Source organism: Cucurbita maxima, unplaced genomic scaffold, assembly GCF_002738345.1.
Source record: "Cucurbita maxima cultivar Rimu unplaced genomic scaffold, Cmax_1.0 Cma_Scf00023, whole genome shotgun sequence".
Lineage (NCBI taxonomy): Eukaryota > Viridiplantae > Streptophyta > Magnoliopsida > Cucurbitales > Cucurbitaceae > Cucurbita > Cucurbita maxima.
This window is the reverse complement of record NW_019272039.1, coordinates 1,599,953-1,619,307: the sequence shown is the minus strand read 5'-3', so window position 1 is coordinate 1,619,307 and position 19,355 is coordinate 1,599,953. Positions and strand designations below refer to the sequence as shown.

Below are 19,355 nucleotides of genomic sequence, written 5' to 3'. Positions count from 1 at the left end.
AATAAAGAAAAGTTTTGAGAAATGAAGAAAAAATGGAAAGAAAAGAGATGGACATTAATTGTGGAGGGCGGCCTGAGAAGGGGCTCACGTGCCGTGTTATCTCCCCTGTCTCGGCTTCAAGCCACACTGCACAAACAAAAACAAGCTTCAGATCACAAATTCACATGCCATGGAGGTTGGCTTATAATGGCCCCTTAACCAAATTCCCTGATGGAGCCTGTCTCCCTTCCCAACCCCACATTCTCATCTCCATTTCTTCTTTCCCCTTCTTCCTTCTCTCACAAACTATAATATATTACTGCTTTCACAGCTCAAAGTAGCTGCTCATTCTGCAAACGAATCTCTAAGCACAATTTTCTATTGGAAATAAACAGAAGATTCTTTTCAAAATCAATACAATAAATCTATGATCAATCAGTATCACCATGTTTATAAACAACTCAAAAGGCAGAGTACCAAAAAGGGGAGCGAAGTTTCCAACTCATAATAGTTGTGATTAGTTGTGTGGAAATGCCTGCAATCTCTCTTTATCTTCTTCTTCATGATAAGACTGACACATCCAAGAGACCTCGGGGCATCTTTTTGGGTACCACGATTCGGATTCCGACGGGATGCCTGTCAATGGAGTAATCAATTTGATGGTTCAGCGCCTACCATGGTGAAGGCTGAAGAAGTGGGATGATATGATGGTCTTCCCTTTTGTTTTTTGTTTTGGAAGGGGAAATATTTCCTCATGACGTAAACTCTTTTAGGGTATTATTACAAAGTGTTGTGTACCCAACTGCTGGCCTCGACAAAATCCCAGTCCCTGTCTTCGTCTAATTAATCAGATACATGATTATCAGGACTTGAAATGCTAAAAACACCCCCACATCAGTCCAGCTAATCAATCAGAAATATCAGAAGTTGGAATACTAAAAACATCCCCACGTCAGTCCACAAGTCACTTCCTTCAAGAAAGGCTGGTAGATATTGGACCACTAGACTCTGGTCCTGCGTCTCCCTTGTCAGCCAACTCGCAGGGGGGCTTTGATGGAAACACAAAAACAGTAGATTCCGCCATTGAAGGCTGAAAGCTAGCAGAATATCTTGCTGAGGTTAAAGTAAATCTGGGTAACTGCAGCATACCTGAGGCCAAAGGAACCAGCTTGTAGCCAAGGACGTGCTCGGATACAGGGAGTATTGAAATTGTGTCATCATGAGAACCAGATATCACAAAGCTCTGTACATCTGCTAGAGAAAACTTGACTTCCTGTAATAGCTTTGATTGGTTCTTAATCTTTATAAAGTATGTGAATGGATCTCCGAGGATGGCATAAGGAGGACTCTCCATGCACACAATTAAAGGCGAGAACTCTATATCGACATCAGGAAGACTCTGCGTTGTCAAGACTGAACCAACATTAGAATCATATTGGTCTTCAGTCTTTGAGTATCTTTTCCATCTAAGTAACACATTTCCTAACCTAATCTGCTTTGATGAATTTATCTCGGAAGTAACAGTGAAAACCTTCTTAAATTCTTCTCCAGGCGTGAGAAGAGCTGGGTCTACAAGGTTACTACTAGCATTTTTTATAGAACACGACTTTTCTTCGATCCCGTCATTATCTGCTTCAATTGACATGGATAATAGTTGCAATGGGACCTCAGTGCAATTCTGGGCACTGATCACCAGTATGCAAGTTTCGTTTAGAGGCAGAGATAATGACTGATCAGACTGAGGGATTGCTTTAGTCCTTGAAAGCAACAACGCATCCCGCCGGAAAGGCAGCAAAATGTGATGACCAATTGTGACAGCAGGCTTTCCATCAATCTGCAAGCTCCTGTGAACATTGATTTTTTGAGCATTTGGATCATCGCTAAGTGGAGAGTAACCCAGGGACACATAAAGCATAATGGGTTTAGCCCGGTGCCACTTAATTTGCAGTTTGCAGGACCAGGGCTCTCCACGTTTTAGAAATGGAACAGAAATCAGTCCGAAGGACTGCTTAATCTTCATTGCTTCATCAGAAATCAAATGTGAGTCTGCATTATCCTCCATACCAGAAATGCCAAGAAGCTCAACATGATGGCTACTAGAAAAGGATTCTGTTTCTCTTGGGCTAAACAAACCACCTCCTCGCACATCAACCAGGTTGATCTTTAACTCGCCAGAGTGAATATCAGGACCCTTGGAGACCACGGTTACAGGTACTATGAAAGTCTCTCCAACTAATGCAGGGGTAGAAGCGCTTAAAATTAGATCCACTTCTGGGTCAAGCTCTTCAACCTGGATTGTCTTCAGGCCAGAAAAGGCTAGAGCGGGATCCTTTGTTGGGAGTGTCTCCAGGTGATTTTCGAACTTCCAAACAGGTAAATCATCCATCGAAGCAGGGCTTTCAGCTCGGCAACAGATCGTAAAGTTTGGCCGTATCTTTGCAATAACTGATGTGCATTCCAGTTTACCACTTTGATCTGAATAAAAAAAAAACATTAGCATAAACCTCAAATTCTTATAATCATAATACCATATGTACATATACATAATACCTCAAAAAAAACATTAGCATAAACCTCAAATTCTTATAATCATAATACCATATGTACATATACATGTGTAGCTAGCTAGCTACCTGCATATATACCTATGAATATCAGTATACGTATCTCTCACTCTCTCTAGATATATATTATCAAAAGCAGCAATCTACTAACAAAAACATACACCTAGGATAACAGAAACTCACTCTTGGCACGCACAGGGAAAAAAACTGAAATGGTTCGAATATTCAGAATATAGTCAGATGAGAAAATGAGAACAGTATCACATCTCCAATTATGCCAGGATAAAAAAAATATTGATCAGATATACACCCAAGATTCTACCCACATCCGATTATAAGCAGTATTTTGGAAAAGTTATGAACAAAAGAAAATGAAATTCGTGAACACCCTTCAGAACCATTATGAACCTGATATAAAATCAAAGCTCCCCTTGGTTTTGTGGGGATATCAGATAGGGGTATACAAGGGTTGGGTTGGGCCGATCGGGTTACCTGTTAAAATAAACACCCCTAATACCAAATATCTCATCTCCATTTTTTTAATATCTTAACCTCTTCAATCTTTGTTTACTAAAAAAAGTTTATATATACCAAAATTCCAAGAACGCATGAGAAAAAACAAAATTACCAGATTTAATTTGATATGTCATCCGTAGCCATTTATTTGAGGAAAGTGCAAGAGAAGGAGCTTGCTCAACTCTGTGACCATGTTTATCACTGGCCATCGCAGCTGAAGGAAGTCTTTCAGCATTTACTACGATAAAGTTACACTCCGACTGATTAAAGTGAACTTCTAATTGATCAAGTTCAATGGTAAGAGGCAAGTGGGATAGAAGTGACACGGTAATCAGAGTAGGCACCCCAGGCTTGATTACTTGTTCATGAAAAGCAACTGAAGCAAGAAGCACCAATCTAAGAGGGCTCACTAGATCAATTTCAAGATGTACAGGATTGTCTCCCGTTACTTTGAGTTCTTTGCCATGTTCAACTGAGGCCAACACTGATTCTTCATGAACTAGATTAAATACTTCGTTGTGGATTTTTTCCCTATTGTCTAGAGTTGCAGGGTTCACTGGGCAGCAATCTTTGGATCTGAGAGACAGCATATGAACATCAAATGATATGGGAAGTGCAGCCATTTCAAGAGAGTACTCCAAGTAATCTTTCACAATACCATGTTTCCTAGACAAATCTCGCAGGTAACTGAGGACTTCCCATAACAAAGTAATCCATCCCTCCCTCCTATATAAACTTGCAACGTTATCAAAATGTCTTTTTGCCTCTTCTAAATTGTCCATTGCATAATACTCTTTAGCAATCTGGCATGCACAAAAAGAGCTCATTCTCTGAGCTTTGGCATGGCTATACGACTCATAAGCTTTCTTGAGTAGAGTAATCATATGAAATGGTTCTTGATGCTTCTTTTCTCCAGCAATGGTATTATTCAGAAACTCTTTATCTGTAACACTGCATGTATGAGACAAGTCGAAGTTTAGATATAAAAAGCATATATGAAAGAGGAATTATGAATTTACTTATTCAACACTTACATTTGCATGAGCGTTACATCAACTTGTTCAAGTAACCTACAATACTGCCCCACATATACTGACGGTACCAAAGACTCGGTAGTTTTTTCCAATTCATCAGCATTTATGTACATTGATGATATCAGTTCAAAAGATGATCTCTTCTCCTTCAGATAGTTAGCGGCTAACTGTTTCAAGGGTGAGTTTCTGGATCAAATACATTATCTTCCCAACTTCATTAAGTTCAAGAAAATATTTATAGCTTACTTAGATTGAATGTTATAAAAAAAACAAGAAAAGATCAGATATATGTTGGTAATGACCAAAGCTCAACTAAACAAGTTGTCAAGAAACGTATTCTCAAAGCAATGAAGGAACAGTACCTTGAATGCTTTAGGCTACCAAGAATTCTGGTAGGTATACGATTAATGAAAGAACATTGAATATTATATATCAAAAGAACCAATGTTCTAATAGCATAACTAAGTTAAAGTGCCAACAGTTTTCCAGAAAAGATCATATATCACTCGGTTCACATGAACAAATGTACAGATGACATGTATTTTGTATAGAGTTATGTAGAGGCAAGAGGTGTGGAGAATTATTCACTTCTATGCTTTTCTTCCATTTTTTATTTTATTAGGGATCTTTGTAACTACACTTGATAGTTGATCAACAATAATTGGTGTGAGGTTTTCCTGTATTCTCCTCCCCTTCTACATGCGTCTTTGAGCAGATTTTCGATCTTTCATCATTTTAAATGGAAGTCCCCCTAACACCACTCCGAACAAAAAGAAACATAACTAATAGATACGAAGTTTCACAAATTTCTCTCCCTTTGTGATTTTTTTTTTTTTTCTCCCAAAAGATTTATTTTTTATGAGATGTATCAAAATGGAAGTCTCAATAACAGCAAATCTAATAAAACCCCCATATCAATCATATTGCAACTGTCCCTTTTCTTCTAAAGCTATATTGTTGAGTTAAGAACGTGTTTCTTCTTTTTTGACAAGAACTATGGTACTTTTCTAATGTAACTCTAATAATCGCAGGACTGACTTGTTTTCTCTCAATTCTAATTTAAGGCTGATAGATATAGTCGGCATGTCTACTTTCAAGCAAGTACAAGTAGTGATTTTTCGGGCATAATGTTTACTGTAGTAAAATTATTGAATAAGTACTTTTCAGAATAGAAAAGAATATAATTATTCAAGTAGGCAGGAAAAAAGGATCCAATCATTCCATTCCCAATGAAGTTTACTGGAAGTAAATAAGAAGGAAGGTTCATGCCTGATAGTAATAAGCTGAATGAAACTCCCATTCAGTTAAAGGCTTGTTTCCAGTGCCTAGACCCAGTGCTGGGATGCTAAGACTAGTTGTTGAGCTTGTCTCTAGCAACTCGGCAAATACCATAAATTGTCTACTCATCCATTCCCAGTGAAGAAATTCAGTATCTGGCTCTCCAATTAGCCTACTGTACAAGGTAATATGTTGGCGGAACCATGTCACTGCTTCAACGACCTTTCCACTATGCAATAACAAGGTTGATATCTTAAAATGCAAATGCTCTGCAACTGTTTTAATCTCAACCAACCGCTGAATTGATAGTGACTTTGTTGGTAACCCTGAAATCTGCACATAGAGTAAGAAATATTTAATGGTGAAAATAGACCATGACTGCCTCTCCATACCTCTCTCAAGATATAGACACATATGCCCACTACAACGAGAAACTTTAAAATAAGTTTGGGTTGCATCCAAATAAATATTAATTTTGTTATTCTTTTGACAAGACCCTACTAAATGTAACCATTATGGATTGACATATCATAAACCAATTGTTGAGGTGTAATCTACTATAATCTTAACGTCCCATGAATTTTCCAAAAACAATTGTTGTCAATTAAAAAATAGTCTTGTGATCTTAGTCAAGATACATTTCCACAGTTTTTTTTCTTTTTTTTTTGGGAATGAAAAAGCACATTTATAGTGCAACATGAAATATTTTGCAAGGACGTAGAAAAAAATCAGCCCAACAAGAGGAGTACAGATTCCACTAACTAAGAAGCTCACTCCAATCCAAAAGGATAAGACCTAACTGATGGTTATAAAAAACCATAGAAATCGATGCCCATAAAGAGGTATTAAATCTAACAATATCCCAAACCTCGTTGGCAGATCTCTCTACCCCTAAAAATCTCATTGTTCCTCTTAAGCTAGAAACCCCATTAAAAAATAAATATACACGCCTGCCAAAGGACTCAGCCTCTTATCTCAGAAAGGGGGGGGGGGGGGGGGGGGGGGGGGGGGGGGGGGGGGGGGGGGGGGGGGGGGGGGGGGGGGGGGGGGGGGGGGGGGGGGGGGGGGGGGGGGGGTCTGAAGAGTCATCATAGAACAACAAACTCTATTAGAGCCAAGCATACCCTAAAAGAGGCCCAACAACAATCTCAAATGACTTGAGGAAACTGACAGCCTCACAAAATGTGGCCAAAATCCTCCAATGCTCACCTACACGACGCGCATCATTGCGAACCAAGGAAAAAAATAAAATAAAAGAGAAAGCAAAGGCTCCAAGGAAGGAGGGCGAAGGGACACATAATAAGTGAAAAAAAGAATTAGATGAAAAAGTATGCTTAAGGATTGGTGGTCCAAAGATACATGTCCCTCCTCATACTCACATGAACATCACCTAGAAGCAAAAGATGAGACATCAAGACGACATATGTCCAAAGAAAGAAGAAATAGAGTTACTCCACAATCGAACTTAATTAAGGTTTGATTGAATGGCTCAAATGCAATCTACCACAGGAATTACTTGAAATCTTAGAAATGACAAAGATGATGCTTAAATTTCTAACAGTAAAAGTATCAACTTGAGAGCTCAATTCCATACATCCAAAGTCTGATATTTATAGCTTCTCCACACAAGAAACCTCCAACCCTTCAAATGTCCACTAAAAGAAGTTAGGACCATAATTGACATACCTTCCCACTACCTTTCAAATGTCCACCGTAAGAAATGTGAGTATGAGGAGGGACATGTATCTTCATTCCCCTCTCCAACTGTGATTGGCAAAGATCCATGTTCAAATGTCCACTACAAGAAATGTGAGTACGAGGAGGGACATGTATTTTCATTCCCCTCTCCAACTGTGATTGGCAAAGATACATGTCTCTCCCTCCTTATAAGGTAGAGGTTTCCACGTCCTTATAAGGGAGAGGTTTCCACATCCTTATAAGGAATGCTTCGTTCTCCTCCCCAAACGATGTGGGATCTCACACCCATGTTCCACTTCAACCTTGCAAATGTTGACTTCCAAATCTCCAAAAGGTCGTCCTTCCTCACTTGAGTCAGCTTGTAACACATAAAATAGAGGTTGAATCAAGCCTATCAAATTTTGTGAATGAAGAATGAATGCTTGTTGAATCTTGGCCTTGGATCGTGTAAGAAGTCCAGTTGGAACATTTGGAACACCACAATCCTTATCATTAACCCTCTATCCTCTTTTTTCATCTATAGGTGCTACCATAGGTTTTCAATATCGCTGATTGTAGTTGGATTCTATTGCAGCAAAGCACAACATGAATAAGGTATTTGACTTTATCTCAATCTACCACTTTACTAAGATTTATAAAAACAAAAAGGCAAACATATGACAATAAACAACCCAAAATCCCAAAATAAAGCATCACTCAACTGGCACACGCAAAAGAAAATGAAAGTTAACATTGTAAACAACAATATACCTCCCACAGCTTGTTGTAGGCATCCTCATAAAAGCGTAAAGCTTCAATCCAGTCACTTAGGAACTCTGCATAAACGGCAGCCTAGCACAGGATGGCATAAAGACGAATCAAGACCAATCGAACAACTCCAGAACAAAGAACAACATATGCAAGCATAGAATTTCTGTATACAGTGTAATAGTGTAATACGAAGAATTGTGGTACTGTTACCTACTTGTGGGGATTTTTTTGCCAAGCTATGCACCTTTCTGATGTTAAAATACATTCTACTAACTAGAGTTGTACTCTTCTATCGTAATTATTTTTTCACACACTAACTTGATAAAGGCTGAAAGGGTAGATCTTTGAAAAACGTCTTTCTAAAAATTGTTAAGAGTGCATTATTTATCTTCAAGACCCTCTTCAGATAAGTCTAAGCAATAATGTTGGCAGAGGTGACTGAATAACGTTACCATGGATCAGGACCAGTCAAAATTTCGTTCTTAGGTAAAAATCCGTTAAATGGAAGTAAATTGTAAAATATCCTTATGAATCATCAGAGAAGTTTGATTACTGTGTTGTGAGAGAAGAGAACTTACTTTAAAGCAATACCGAATATTCAACTCAGTGTAACTGGAGGTCCTCTTTTCAATTCGTGTTTTCAACTTCCTTCCTTCATCTTTATAGTATACATTTGCTAGCTCTGAGAATGAGTTCCGTAGCCTGCGCAAGGGCGTTACAAGTAATATTCACGAAGTTGCGGCTTTTCAAGTTGGTAACAAACAAGTGCACGTGCGTTGCAAAAACATGGAGGAAATGCAAGAAAAGGGAAATGCCTGTGAAGGGATTGCGATAAATCCGAAGCATCATTAGGCTTAACAAAGATGACATATTTCGTGTCCACTTCAGCACGTTTGCGCAGAGCAATCATTCGATCCTCGTTGATATCATCTGCATTGAAAACCTTAAATGTATATATAATTACAAAAAATGAACAATCAGCCGTGGACAATGTGTTTACCTCTGGAATCAGAATGGACAATAATGACAACTAACTTGATGTTCCTCGAACGAGTCACAGCTCTGGAAATCGAATCAAATTGATTTCAGATTACATTGCTAGTTCAATTAACAAAGAACAGTGCAAAGTAAAAAGGAAGTACTTGAGGTGATCGAGATCGGAGCAGAGCTGAAGCCACTGGGCAGGATCGCCAGAAACATGAAGAGAAGGGAAAAGAGCAGCAACAACAGCAGGAACCTTGGTCCGACGCTTAAGAAGCCAATCCCTCTTGAGAATACCGGGAGGAGGAGTGGAAAGAGAAGGTTCAGAGGATTCCTTGGAGGAAGGAAGAGGGAGGAGAAAGGAGATATTGGAGAGGTCTGGGAATGCAAGGGTATGGATCGGAGGCTGCTCGGAAAGGAGGTGGTTGGAGATGGTGGGATGAAGGTCGGGGCATCCGACGAGCGATATTAGCCTCACAGGCGGCGTTCGAAGCTCTTCTGGGTAATTCTGCATTCTTCTTCTTCTTCTTCTTCTTCTTCTTCTTCAATGGATTCCTTCGACAGTCGTTGTAGGGAGAAGAATCAAAGAGGAGAATGGCGGATCTGCAGTGTTGCAGGATTGTGATGGAATCAACAAGAACTCACGACTGAAGGGTGAAATTGGCGACGGTCAGATGTAAATTCTAAATTGTAAATTATAATTGAACTCAAAAAATGAATTAATTAATTAGGTGCAAATTCATTTTTTAGGTTCTAAATATTTTATTTGTTCTCACGAATTTTGTCAAAAATACCTTTTATTGAGTAGTTTATTTTTATTATTTAATTTCAATAATTATGAAATAATATTTTATTTTTTTAACCATATAAACGTTGTCTTTTAAGAGGGTAATTAATATCATATCAAAGCTATTTTAAAATTAACAAATCAAATTACAAATCTTAAACGATCAAGTATTTGATACAATTGTTTCTTCTAAAAAATTAATTATTATAATTATAAAATTTAAATAAATAAATAAAACTGAAATACTTTGACTAATTGTGAGGTTTATTTTTTATTTTTTATTTTTAAGATTTTTTCATAGAGAATTATTTTTAATATAAATAATATCAGCTAAATTAATAAATACCATTAAACTTTATATTTTGTCTCAAAAAAAATTTCAATAATATTCTTACCCTTAAAAAAAAATCTAAAAAAATAAAACATTATTGGAAGTAATAAACATGTTCATCATGGATGAGAGGAGTATTGATGGGGTTTAGGTTTTGAATTACTGAGAAAGTAATCAAAATTTACAGTTTACTGTTTTCAGAAGTAATTTCTTGCAGGTAATGTTCTGCATCCAAAGCAGCCATGCATCCTGCATTATTTTAACAGAATCAGCCACAGTATGAGAACAATACACATTACTTCTACTCACAACAAGAACAGATTTACCCAGAAAACACTAAATTAAACACGTTTGGTTCGATTTGAATTGAAGGATAACAGACCGAATCAATGTCATTAAACACAGAAAGCAAGAACCCTGATGAAATACTGTCCAAAAACAAGATGAACCATCGCATCCACGGTGTGTTTATACATAAAACAATTGTCATATCGATAAACTAGTACATGGTAATCAAGTCTAAACATGCTGAACTTCCCGTAGAAACTTGGCTAAGCCTAACCCCACTGATAACAGACATTTTGTCGGTTTTCCCTTTCGGACTTCCTTCCCTCATATACTAAGGAGAGGTTTCCACACCCTTATAAGAAATACTTCGTTCCTCTCCCCAACCGATGTGAGATCTCACAATCCACCCGCTTGAGGGTATAGCGTCTTCGCTTGTACACTGTCTAGTGTCTATCTCTAATAACATTTGTAATAATCCAAGTCCACTACTAGCGGATATTGTCCTCTCAAATGGGGTAGATTATGAGATCCTATATCGGAGAAGAGAATGAAAAAACATAAGAGTGTGAAAATCTCTCCCTAGGCAGACACATTTTAAAACATTGAGAGAAGCTAAGCCAAAAGAGGACCATATCTTGTGTTTGAGCTGTTACACTCCTAAGAAATTTCGTTCAAGTAATAGCTAGACGGGTCGTTACAATCATGTTTATACGAGTAACTTCGTTCTTGTTTCTACGTTGGAGTGCAACAAATCTGGCAAAATTCATGGTTTGAGCTATTTCCCTCTAATTCCAAGTCAGTATAACACCAAACTTGATTTGAAAAGTTTTGAATATCAAATGCATGGGGAAATAACAAGGAAGTTAAAAGCACTAACCAGTTCCAGCAGCAGTAATGGCCTGTCTATATCTCTTGTCCTGAACGTCTCCGGCTGCAAAAACTCCATGAACACTGGTTCGAGTTGTCCCCGGCTGCGTCACGACGTAGCCATCAGAATCAAGTTGAAGCTGCCCATCCAAGAACTTGGTTGCCGGTTCATGCCCAATTGCGAAGAACAACCCAGAAACCTTCAAATCGGACAACTCTCCACTAACAATGTTTTTAATTTTCAAACCTCCTAAAACCCCTCTGTCTCCGTCGCTATAGGCCTCAACCACCACAGAATTCCAAAGCACGTCGATCTTAGGGTTGCTGAGTGCCCGCTGCTGCATGATTTTTGATGCCCTAAAAGCGTCCCGTCTATGGATGATGTGCACTTTGCAGCCGTACTTGGTGAGGAAAATCGCTTCCTCCATGGCTGAATCCCCACCTCCGACCACTGCCAATGGCTTATCCCTGAAAATCGGGGCGGCGCCATCGCACACTGCACAAGCCGATATGCCGCGATTCCAAAAGCCTCCTGGTGCGTCGCCGGAGCCTGGGAACGATAAACGCTTAGCGACAGCCCCTGTGGCGACAATTACAGAGTCCGCGAGTACGGCTCTTGAGTCGGTGAAAATCTTGAAGGGATTCGTGGAGAAATCAACTTTGTTAACCGTCTCGGTGAAAATCTGTGTTCCGAAACGGAGAGATTGATTCCGACATCGGTCCATGAGATCCATTCCGAGTACTCCATTTGAGAAGCCGGGGAAATTCTCCACTTCGGTGGTGGTTGTGAGCTGGCCGCCCGGCGCAATGTCGTTGGCCATCCATCCTTCAAAGAGAATCGGCTTGAGCTCCGCCCGGGCGGCGTATATGGCGGCGGTGTGAGCAGCCGGGCCACTACCGATGATGCAAAGCTTGGTCCTGAGATTCTGAAGATGGAGATCGTCCATGGCGACGATTTTGGAACCGGAACTCGCAGGACTAGAAGAAAGAAACGCCGCCGCAACGGTGGTGGAGGCTACGCCGATTAAATTTCGGGCTCTTCTGAGAAACCCAAATGTCATTATGCTCTTCTTCTTCTTCTCCACTCTTTTCAACCTATCATTCGCATAAGAGTTTATTCGCTTCCCCGGCGGAGCTCTCTTGTCTGAAGCACATCGCAGCCTTATAAGGCGGAAAATTGAAACCTACCTCTATGAACCACAACTCTACATCGAACCAGTGGCTTATAAAAATTAACCCTCTTAATCTTAATCATAATATTTAAGATTACATAAATGACATTTTTAGAGGGAGAGAGGAAGGCAAGAATATAAAAAGGAGCTTCCTTTCTTAGCTTGTTAACCTCCAACCTGCTATGGATTAAGGTTAAAACATTTTTACTGCATCCATAGGAGCTCTAAACAGACTATACAAGCTTTTTCAGCTCTTCTTCATGACAAAAGACAGCCAAGAATTACATCAAAGATGCTACGACCCTACCGTTGTAGTGGCCAATATGGATGAATGGGTTGCAACTTTGAGTACTCAATCAGTATGTGAGAACTCATATTGGTTGGAGAGGGGAATGAGAAGGTTGTAGCCAATGTAGCTGAATGGGTTGCAACTTTGAGTAATCAATTGTGAGATCTCATATTAGTTATAGAAGGGAACAAAACATTATTTATAATTCTATTTTTATGGGAGAGAGAAATCAAGTTTTCTTTATATAAAGATGTGAAAACTTCTATGTGTCACGGTGTTTTAAAATCTTGAGAGGAAGTGGGAGTCAAAAAGTGAAAACCTAAAGAGAAAAATATTGCTAGCGAATTTTACAGATAGTTATTTAGAAGGAAAAATACAAAGAATACAATATCCACTAGCGGTGGACTTGAGCTGTTGCAAATGGTAGTCAAAATGAGAAAGCCCAAAAAAAGAAAAACTGACAATATCTACTACAAGTAGACTTGCGGGTGTGGTGTGTGGTGTGCGAAAATGTTAAAAGATGTTTCCTTTCTTCCTTCAACGACAATGCCACCAAGACAGTGATAAATTAAGGGTTTAATTAAGAATTAATAAATAATTGGGTTACTATTATTATTTTGAATGGACAAAGTGAAGTTTTTATTTTTATTTGTATTTTTTTTTATTTGTAATTATTATTAGTGTCCGACAAAAAATGATTTGGGAGTTCCAAAGCCTTATCTACTCGTCTATTCGTTAAGCTCCCTTACCATTCTCGTTCTATAGATTCGAGCGAGGAACTCTCGAGTTGTTTCCAGAGATTGATTCAGTTTATTGACAATTTAAGCATGGCGATACATCCCAGTGAGCGAACCAAATCAACTACGATGCAGCTGGTATTCGATTAGGAAGAATCAACCACCGATTATCAGTACTGTTTCAAAATTTAACCTCGCCGTAGCTTCTCCGAGCTCACTCGGCTCTGTCGCCTCTCTGGTCGAATCGAACACATTCCAGAAGCGATTGGGAGATTCTGTACAATGAATGCTTCATTTTGTTGTAATCACATTCACCCACAGTTCCTTAAAATTCAACATGCAAGCTCCTTCGCGAGGGGGAGAAACGCTATTCAATGGCCATCTACGGTTATTCAGACGGCGGAGAGCCAAGTGGCGACTGAGGAAGCTACCTCTCAATCGGAATCTGTTGCTCGTCGCCTTATTCTGCTTCGCCATGCCAGGAGTTCGCGGCAAAAACTTTCAATGCGAGGTGACATTCTCAAATCTGTCAGATTATTTGACTGTCTACATAGCGATGATTAACAATAATTTTCTCTGATGCTCTTTCATTGTGATATTTCATCGTATTCTATTATGGTTCTGTTAAGATCAAATGTCAATTTCTTTTGTTCTCTTTTATCATTGTTCACTAGATCACGATCGCCCCTTGAGTAAAGATGGAAAAGTTGACGCTATTAAAATTGCTCAGAAACTCCAAGAATTGAACTGGATCCCTGAACTTATTTTATCCAGGTTAGGTTTTTCTTCAACTGATTATACGCTTTCCCGATGTCTTTTTCTCCCCGTCATTCGATTGATCCTGTTAGAACTTAGAATTCCTTGCAGTACATGTTTATAGGTCTGAATACTTAATTCGTTAGGTTTTTCCTGTTTCCATTAATCACTTCTCTTCAATTCTTTGTATTAAAGTAGGGTATTCAGGACAAAAATTAGAGAATCTAACTGTCTAGCGTTTGGGTTTCGACTTGCATTTACTGGAGCAGTGATGCCAAGCGGACCAGAGAAACACTTCAGATAATGCAGGAGCAAGTTGTTGGTTTTTCGGAAGCAAAGGTTCATTTCATTCCCAGTTTTTATTCCATTGCAGCCATGGATGGTCAAACTGCGGAGCACCTTCAGCAGGCTATCAGTAATTATTCGAGGAATGACATAATTACTGTCATGTAAGTCTTATTGCCTCTATTTATGAAAAGGTACACATGCATTTCTTGGTTGGGTTAAACAGTTCCACAAGAAATAAAACAAGTACAAAGGACGCATTGGATTGTTGTCTATAACGTCTTTAGTTTTGAGATCATTGTTGTTTATTAGTTACCAGTGGATACCTTTCTAATTGGTAAGGTCATATCAGTGTCACCGAGGTGAAAAATGTTGCTCCCCCACGGCACTTGCGCAGCATGTTTCCTATATACTTCATTCATGTATTTGTTGTTCTTGTATAAACTATAACAACTCAAGCTTTGGCCCGTTACCTATCTCTGTGAGCCTCACGGTTTTAAAATACGTCTATTAGGGAGTGGTTTCCACACCTTTATAAGAAATGTTTCGTTTCCCTCTCTAACCGACGTGGGTTCTCACAATCCACCTCTTTGGGGGCCCAACGTCTGGCACATGTTTTAATCTCCTCTCATGTCAGAACTCGTTCCATTTTGGAGTCAGATCTATTATGAAGGCATAATAACTTTATCGATTGAGTGAACTCAATTTCAGCCATATTTTCTCATTCTATGAATGGAATTAAGTATAAGACCCTTCCCACATGATGTTTCTCGTTTTAAATGGACAAATATTTGCATCACGGTTTCTTGCAAAGATTTGTGAAATAGTTATTTTTATGCAGGTGTATGGGACATAATAAAGGCTGGGAAGAGGCAGCCTCGATGTTTAGTGGCTCCTCCATAAAACTGAAGACATGCAATGCTGCTTTGCTTGAGGCTTCGGGAAAATCATGGGAGGAGGTCAGGCCTTAATCCTTCTGATTGATGTGATTGATTTAACTTTTGAATTTTATGGATGGCTGAGTAAGCATGTATTATGATTGAATATGTACATACAGTACCGTAGGAATATAAGTGATGTTCGTTGTGGTTTCACATTATTTGCCCTCAGTTAAACTTAGAGGAAAATTGACTTTTCATTTTAGAAACAATTTGGATACCAATACTTCATTTCTATTTCCCGAAAATAAACTTCCTCAGTAGATTTGATCCCACGAAATCTTCGCTGGATTTCAGAGCTGTTCATGCAACGTTGCAGAAAATGCACGTCCACGTCTAATACAATAACCATTCTATGCTACTATATTCTCGATTTCAGAACTTATTTTCTTTAGGATCAAACTAAACTGATATAATCTGAGACATATTTCTTCAAATGCTGGAGGTTAAGCAGCTCCCGCCCAACATGGAGGGTCGGGGTTTTAAAATGGAGGTCAATTTTCAAGTCCATTGTCCTACCACCATTAGTCAATGTATGGTAGGATGGTTTGGATATTGAGCATCCAAACCTTTCAAAAGTGAGGGGTATGTTTTATTTCTTGGCACTCTCTTTCTTTGAAAAGATTGATTCAAAAGACTCCCGGATCATTTACTCCAATAACGACTGGTTTGCGGTGTTCGGTCCATCCTTTCTAGGCCTTTTGGCTATTAAAGATTAATTAACCATTTAGCCAAAGATGCACATTCTATTATAAGCAATGCGAAAGAGTCTTTATAGGTGAGATAAGAACCCTGTCTTCCTTCCTTCTTAGGAGAATTTCTTTACATGATATGATTCTAACGGTTTGTGACATAGTGCTCTATTAGAATAGAGCATAACATCCAGTTGAACTGGGCGATTGTCATGGAGTTAACAAGTGTCATGGTGAAAGGATGTGATCACTAATTGCTGCAGGAGCTTTAGATAGCTCTTGCATAAGGATCACAATGTTCTGGAGACTGGTTATAAATGTTGAGCCTGTTCTTCAAGGTTTATGATACTCACATTTTCTCTTTTCTTTTCGGATCAAGAGTCGGGATCGCATGGTTTATACTATTCTGTGGTACAAAATATGGTCATATTGTTGTTAGTATATGCATGCTTTCACTATAATGCAAAGTAGCTTTTGAATAACTCTTGCTCCTACTGATCCTTACCCCTTGTAATCTATTCAGGCATTTGCTTTGGCGGGACTAGGTGGGTGGAAGCTTCACGGCATAGTACAACCAAATATTAGATCATAGAACATTTTTAAGTTTTCTAGAATAGTTTAGCAACCACTCTGCTGTACCCAAATTCACCCTATGAATGCTCATACATCTATATAATCTTTCTCCAGGGTGGTTAAAAACACTTCGAATTCGACTTGTTGGCCTTGTGCATGCTTTCACTGAACCCTTTTTCCCATTGGAGACTCGGAATTAGAAACTGTTAAGGATATTTAGTAATAAATTATAGTTTACCATATATATACTATATTTGATATTTTATTATAAGGCAAATAAATATTTGCCTTATTATTATAGGTATCTTTCCATTTATTGTTATTTCCATTTATTACTATTTCCATATCCTTGTAATTCATTTGATTATAAATAAGATAACTTTCACACCATTTAGGTGGTGTGGTGGATTAATCAAACATTCACATGGTATCAGAGCCCTTTCGGTTTAACAACCCTCATTCTTTCTTTTCAATGGCTTTTGAATCCTCTAATCTTCTTCTCCACCACCCCTGCTGGTTTTGACCCCGCAGGGGCAGTCTTCATGGCTGCCGTAGTCGGAGCCGATTGATTACTCTTCGGCTCCACCCTATTGACCTCCAAATCACCTTTCGTCATACTCTGTACATACAACCTCACCTTTTCCAACCAAATCGGTTTTCCCCTTGGCCACTATAGTCTCTCTCATTTTCTTCCCAATCAACCTTCATCCTTCACATAAACCCTAACCTAAACCTATCAACCTTTTGCAGAGATATACCTTCGGAATCTGGGTGCCGCACTGGCCTATTCGCCAACCAAGTTGCCGCCGCCCTTCCTGCCAAAATTGGCTTCTTCGTCCGATGAGGCGACTCTTCCGACTGCCCTTCTCGCCAAAATTGGCTCCTTCGCCCAATGTGGCGACTCTTCCGGCTTCAACATTGTCTTTGTCCCTTGCTCTACGTTTCCCCTTCTACTTCTTGGGGTTAGAAATATTCTCACCAGAGCCAAGGCAGCATCGTCGCTAAGCGACAATCCCTCTTCATGGGTTAGACATTTTCTCGCCGAAGCCAAGGCAGCATCGTCGCTGAGCGGCGATCCCTCTGCAATTTTTGATGGCCAAGAACCGGGTTGTTAGCATCTTCAAGAAAAGAGTTTCTCAACCTCTTTGAATTTTTCAGATTCAAGCTTCACGTTCGTTTAAATCCGACGCTTAGCTTGCGGTGGGGTGTTAAGGATATTTAGTAATAAATTATAGTTTACCATATATATACTATATTTGATATTTTATTATAAGGCAAATAAATATTTGCCTTATTATTATAGGTATCTTTCCATTTATTGTTATTTCCATTTATTACTATTTCCATATCCTTGTAATTCATTTGATTATAAATAAGATAACTTTCACACCATTTAGGTGGTGTGGTGGATTAATCAAACATTCACAGAAACCATTTTCGTTGTGGGGTTTCTTTACAATTAAGTATAATAGAGTCAAATGATTGTTCTACAAGAATATTTGAGATATGTTCGGGTTCACACACTTGTGAAGTTTATATTAGTGAATATTAAAAAACGTGGAGTACTTTATACAAGTACCCAGTATTAAAAACTACTTGGGAGAACATTTATGAGAATAATGTTAGGATCACATAAAAATGAACACACTCAATCTAGATGAACACAAAAAAACAAGATAGAGAAAATGCAAGAAGAATATTGACTATAGAATTTGTATGGATGACTTTAAGAATGTACAGTATGGGACTATCAGCTTTACTATCTATATACTAAACTATAAATAGCTTCATGACCTACGGAACTATTAATTATGTCTTAATTCTTTTAACTATATATTTAAACTGCAAATAAAAATATTATTCAAGTCCTCGTCATTAAATTTTAATCTATATAACAAAAAAAAAAAAAAAAAAAATTAAATAATATTTATTCGACAACCTACCACTTGGCACTTGTCCACGTTTAATGATGAATTAATCAAACAACATAAGAACGTTACCTTTTTACCAAATAATTTATAAACACAATTAACTATAATGATTAAAACAACTGCTAAAAGATTAACATTTAAACATTAAATAAAAATTATAAGGAGTTAAATTTATTTTTGGTCCCTAAATTATAACGACTTAAATTCATTTTTTTATTTTTATAATTTAGTCTTCAAATTTTAATAACTTTAAAATTAGTAATGAATTCCATGAAAATGACCATTAAGATTTATTAAAAAAAAATTAGCATTAATTTTGATAATAGAGGTCAAATTGTTACCAAATTTAAAGTTATAATAAATGAAAATTCATAAATGGAATTCATAAATGGTTATACATTTAGAAATTAAATTGTTAGTTGCATCTAGAAGAATATGCACTTTGTTAAAGCGAACTGCTGAAGGAAAATCCCATGGCGGCATAGGAACAGCACATCAATGCACCAGAAAGATTCTGGATAATTGTCTCGATGTAACTTCCATTAATTTTTCTATTTTCCTCTTCTGTAGACCATACGATTCTCGAGAAGACGGGCGAATTTCGATATCGGGATGTACTTCGTAGGGACTTTTCAATGATCGTGAAACTCTGGACGAGAAACAGCTTCGTCAAAGGAATTATCACTTCGAGGGGCCACCAGCTGGGTTGCCTTTGTTTGCTGCTGTTTTTGTAGCCGTATCTCTTGGTCTCCTCCTTGACTTCTGTGGATGATTCTGGATCTGGATATGCTTACTACCGAGTAATGTGTTTGTGATTTTGTTCATTCGTTGAGGGTTTCGTTGTTGGTTGATTTTGCTGTGGTGGGTTGTTTATGGTGTTTTCTTTTTTTTTTTTTTTTTTTTTTTTTT

The 19,355-nt window shown here is 38.2% G+C and overlaps 4 protein-coding genes across 7 annotated transcripts in view; 2 read left to right on the top strand and 2 right to left on the bottom strand.

Moving 5' to 3' along the window:
- Positions 1-327: 327 nt before the first annotated feature.
- On the bottom strand, positions 328-9,468 carry LOC111496931 (trafficking protein particle complex subunit 11). 2 transcript variants are annotated; one of them, XM_023147504.1, is made up of 9 exons: positions 8,962-9,468; positions 8,820-8,881; positions 8,635-8,749; positions 8,398-8,521; positions 7,820-7,900; positions 5,363-5,704; positions 4,094-4,260; positions 3,172-4,010; positions 328-2,454 (listed from the first exon to the last, which is right to left on the bottom strand). In XM_023147504.1, exons 1-9 carry the CDS (start codon positions 9,312-9,314, stop codon positions 953-955), a joined length of 3,585 nt encoding a protein of 1,194 aa, XP_023003272.1. In that variant the 5' UTR covers positions 9,315-9,468; the 3' UTR covers positions 328-952. The 2 variants fall into 2 exon arrangements, with proteins under 2 accessions (XP_023003272.1, XP_023003274.1); XM_023147506.1 differs by lacking the exon at positions 8,962-9,468 and having other exon boundaries at positions 8,635-8,762; positions 8,820-8,873.
- Positions 9,469-9,988: 520 nt separating this feature from the next.
- Positions 9,989-12,321, bottom strand: LOC111497262 (thioredoxin reductase 1, mitochondrial-like). The gene is made up of 2 exons (XM_023148017.1): positions 11,084-12,321; positions 9,989-10,167 (listed from the first exon to the last, which is right to left on the bottom strand). Exons 1-2 carry the CDS (start codon positions 12,132-12,134, stop codon positions 10,100-10,102), a joined length of 1,119 nt encoding a protein of 372 aa, XP_023003785.1. The 5' UTR covers positions 12,135-12,321; the 3' UTR covers positions 9,989-10,099.
- A 918-nt stretch (positions 12,322-13,239) lies between these two features.
- Positions 13,240-16,719, top strand: LOC111497253 (uncharacterized protein At3g52155, chloroplastic). Of its 2 annotated transcripts, XM_023147999.1 has the most exons (5): positions 13,240-13,782; positions 13,946-14,045; positions 14,297-14,476; positions 15,154-15,271; positions 16,466-16,719. In XM_023147999.1, exons 1-5 carry the CDS (start codon positions 13,554-13,556, stop codon positions 16,532-16,534), a joined length of 696 nt encoding a protein of 231 aa, XP_023003767.1. In that variant the 5' UTR covers positions 13,240-13,553; the 3' UTR covers positions 16,535-16,719. The 2 variants fall into 2 exon arrangements, with proteins under 2 accessions (XP_023003767.1, XP_023003768.1); XM_023148000.1 differs by lacking the exon at positions 13,240-13,782 and having other exon boundaries at positions 13,891-14,045.
- Positions 16,720-18,873: 2,154 nt separating this feature from the next.
- The window catches only part of LOC111496958, a 7,580-nt gene continuing 7,098 nt past the window's right edge, over positions 18,874-19,355 (top strand). The window contains exon 1 of one of the 2 annotated variants that reach the window (XM_023147544.1): positions 18,874-19,246. The gene's annotated coding sequence lies outside the window, so the exon portion shown is untranslated. The remainder of the gene's footprint in view (positions 19,247-19,355) is intronic. The other variant, XM_023147545.1, reaches the window with a different exon arrangement.

Excerpts from the sequence above, each read along its gene's own strand:
- LOC111497253 (XM_023147999.1), top strand. The coding sequence starts at position 13,554 with ATGAATGCTTCATTTTGTTGTAATCACATTCACCCACAGTTCCTTAAA. Across the intron at positions 14,046-14,296 it reads CCTGAACTTATTTTATCCAG|TGATGCCAAGCGGACCAGAG; the intron begins GTTAGGTTTTTC and ends TTACTGGAGCAG. Across the intron at positions 15,272-16,465 it reads CGGGAAAATCATGGGAGGAG|GCATTTGCTTTGGCGGGACT; the intron begins GTCAGGCCTTAA and ends TAATCTATTCAG.
- LOC111496931 (XM_023147504.1), bottom strand. The coding sequence starts at position 9,314 with ATGCAGAATTACCCAGAAGAGCTTCGAACGCCGCCTGTGAGGCTAATA. Across the intron at positions 8,882-8,961 it reads TCCGATCTCGATCACCTCAA|AGCTGTGACTCGTTCGAGGA; the intron begins GTACTTCCTTTT and ends TTCGATTTCCAG. Across the intron at positions 8,750-8,819 it reads TGTCCATTCTGATTCCAGAG|ATGATATCAACGAGGATCGA; the intron begins GTAAACACATTG and ends TTTTCAATGCAG.
- LOC111497262 (XM_023148017.1), bottom strand. The coding sequence starts at position 12,134 with ATGACATTTGGGTTTCTCAGAAGAGCCCGAAATTTAATCGGCGTAGCC. Across the intron at positions 10,168-11,083 it reads CATTACTGCTGCTGGAACTG|GATGCATGGCTGCTTTGGAT; the intron begins GTTAGTGCTTTT and ends AAAATAATGCAG.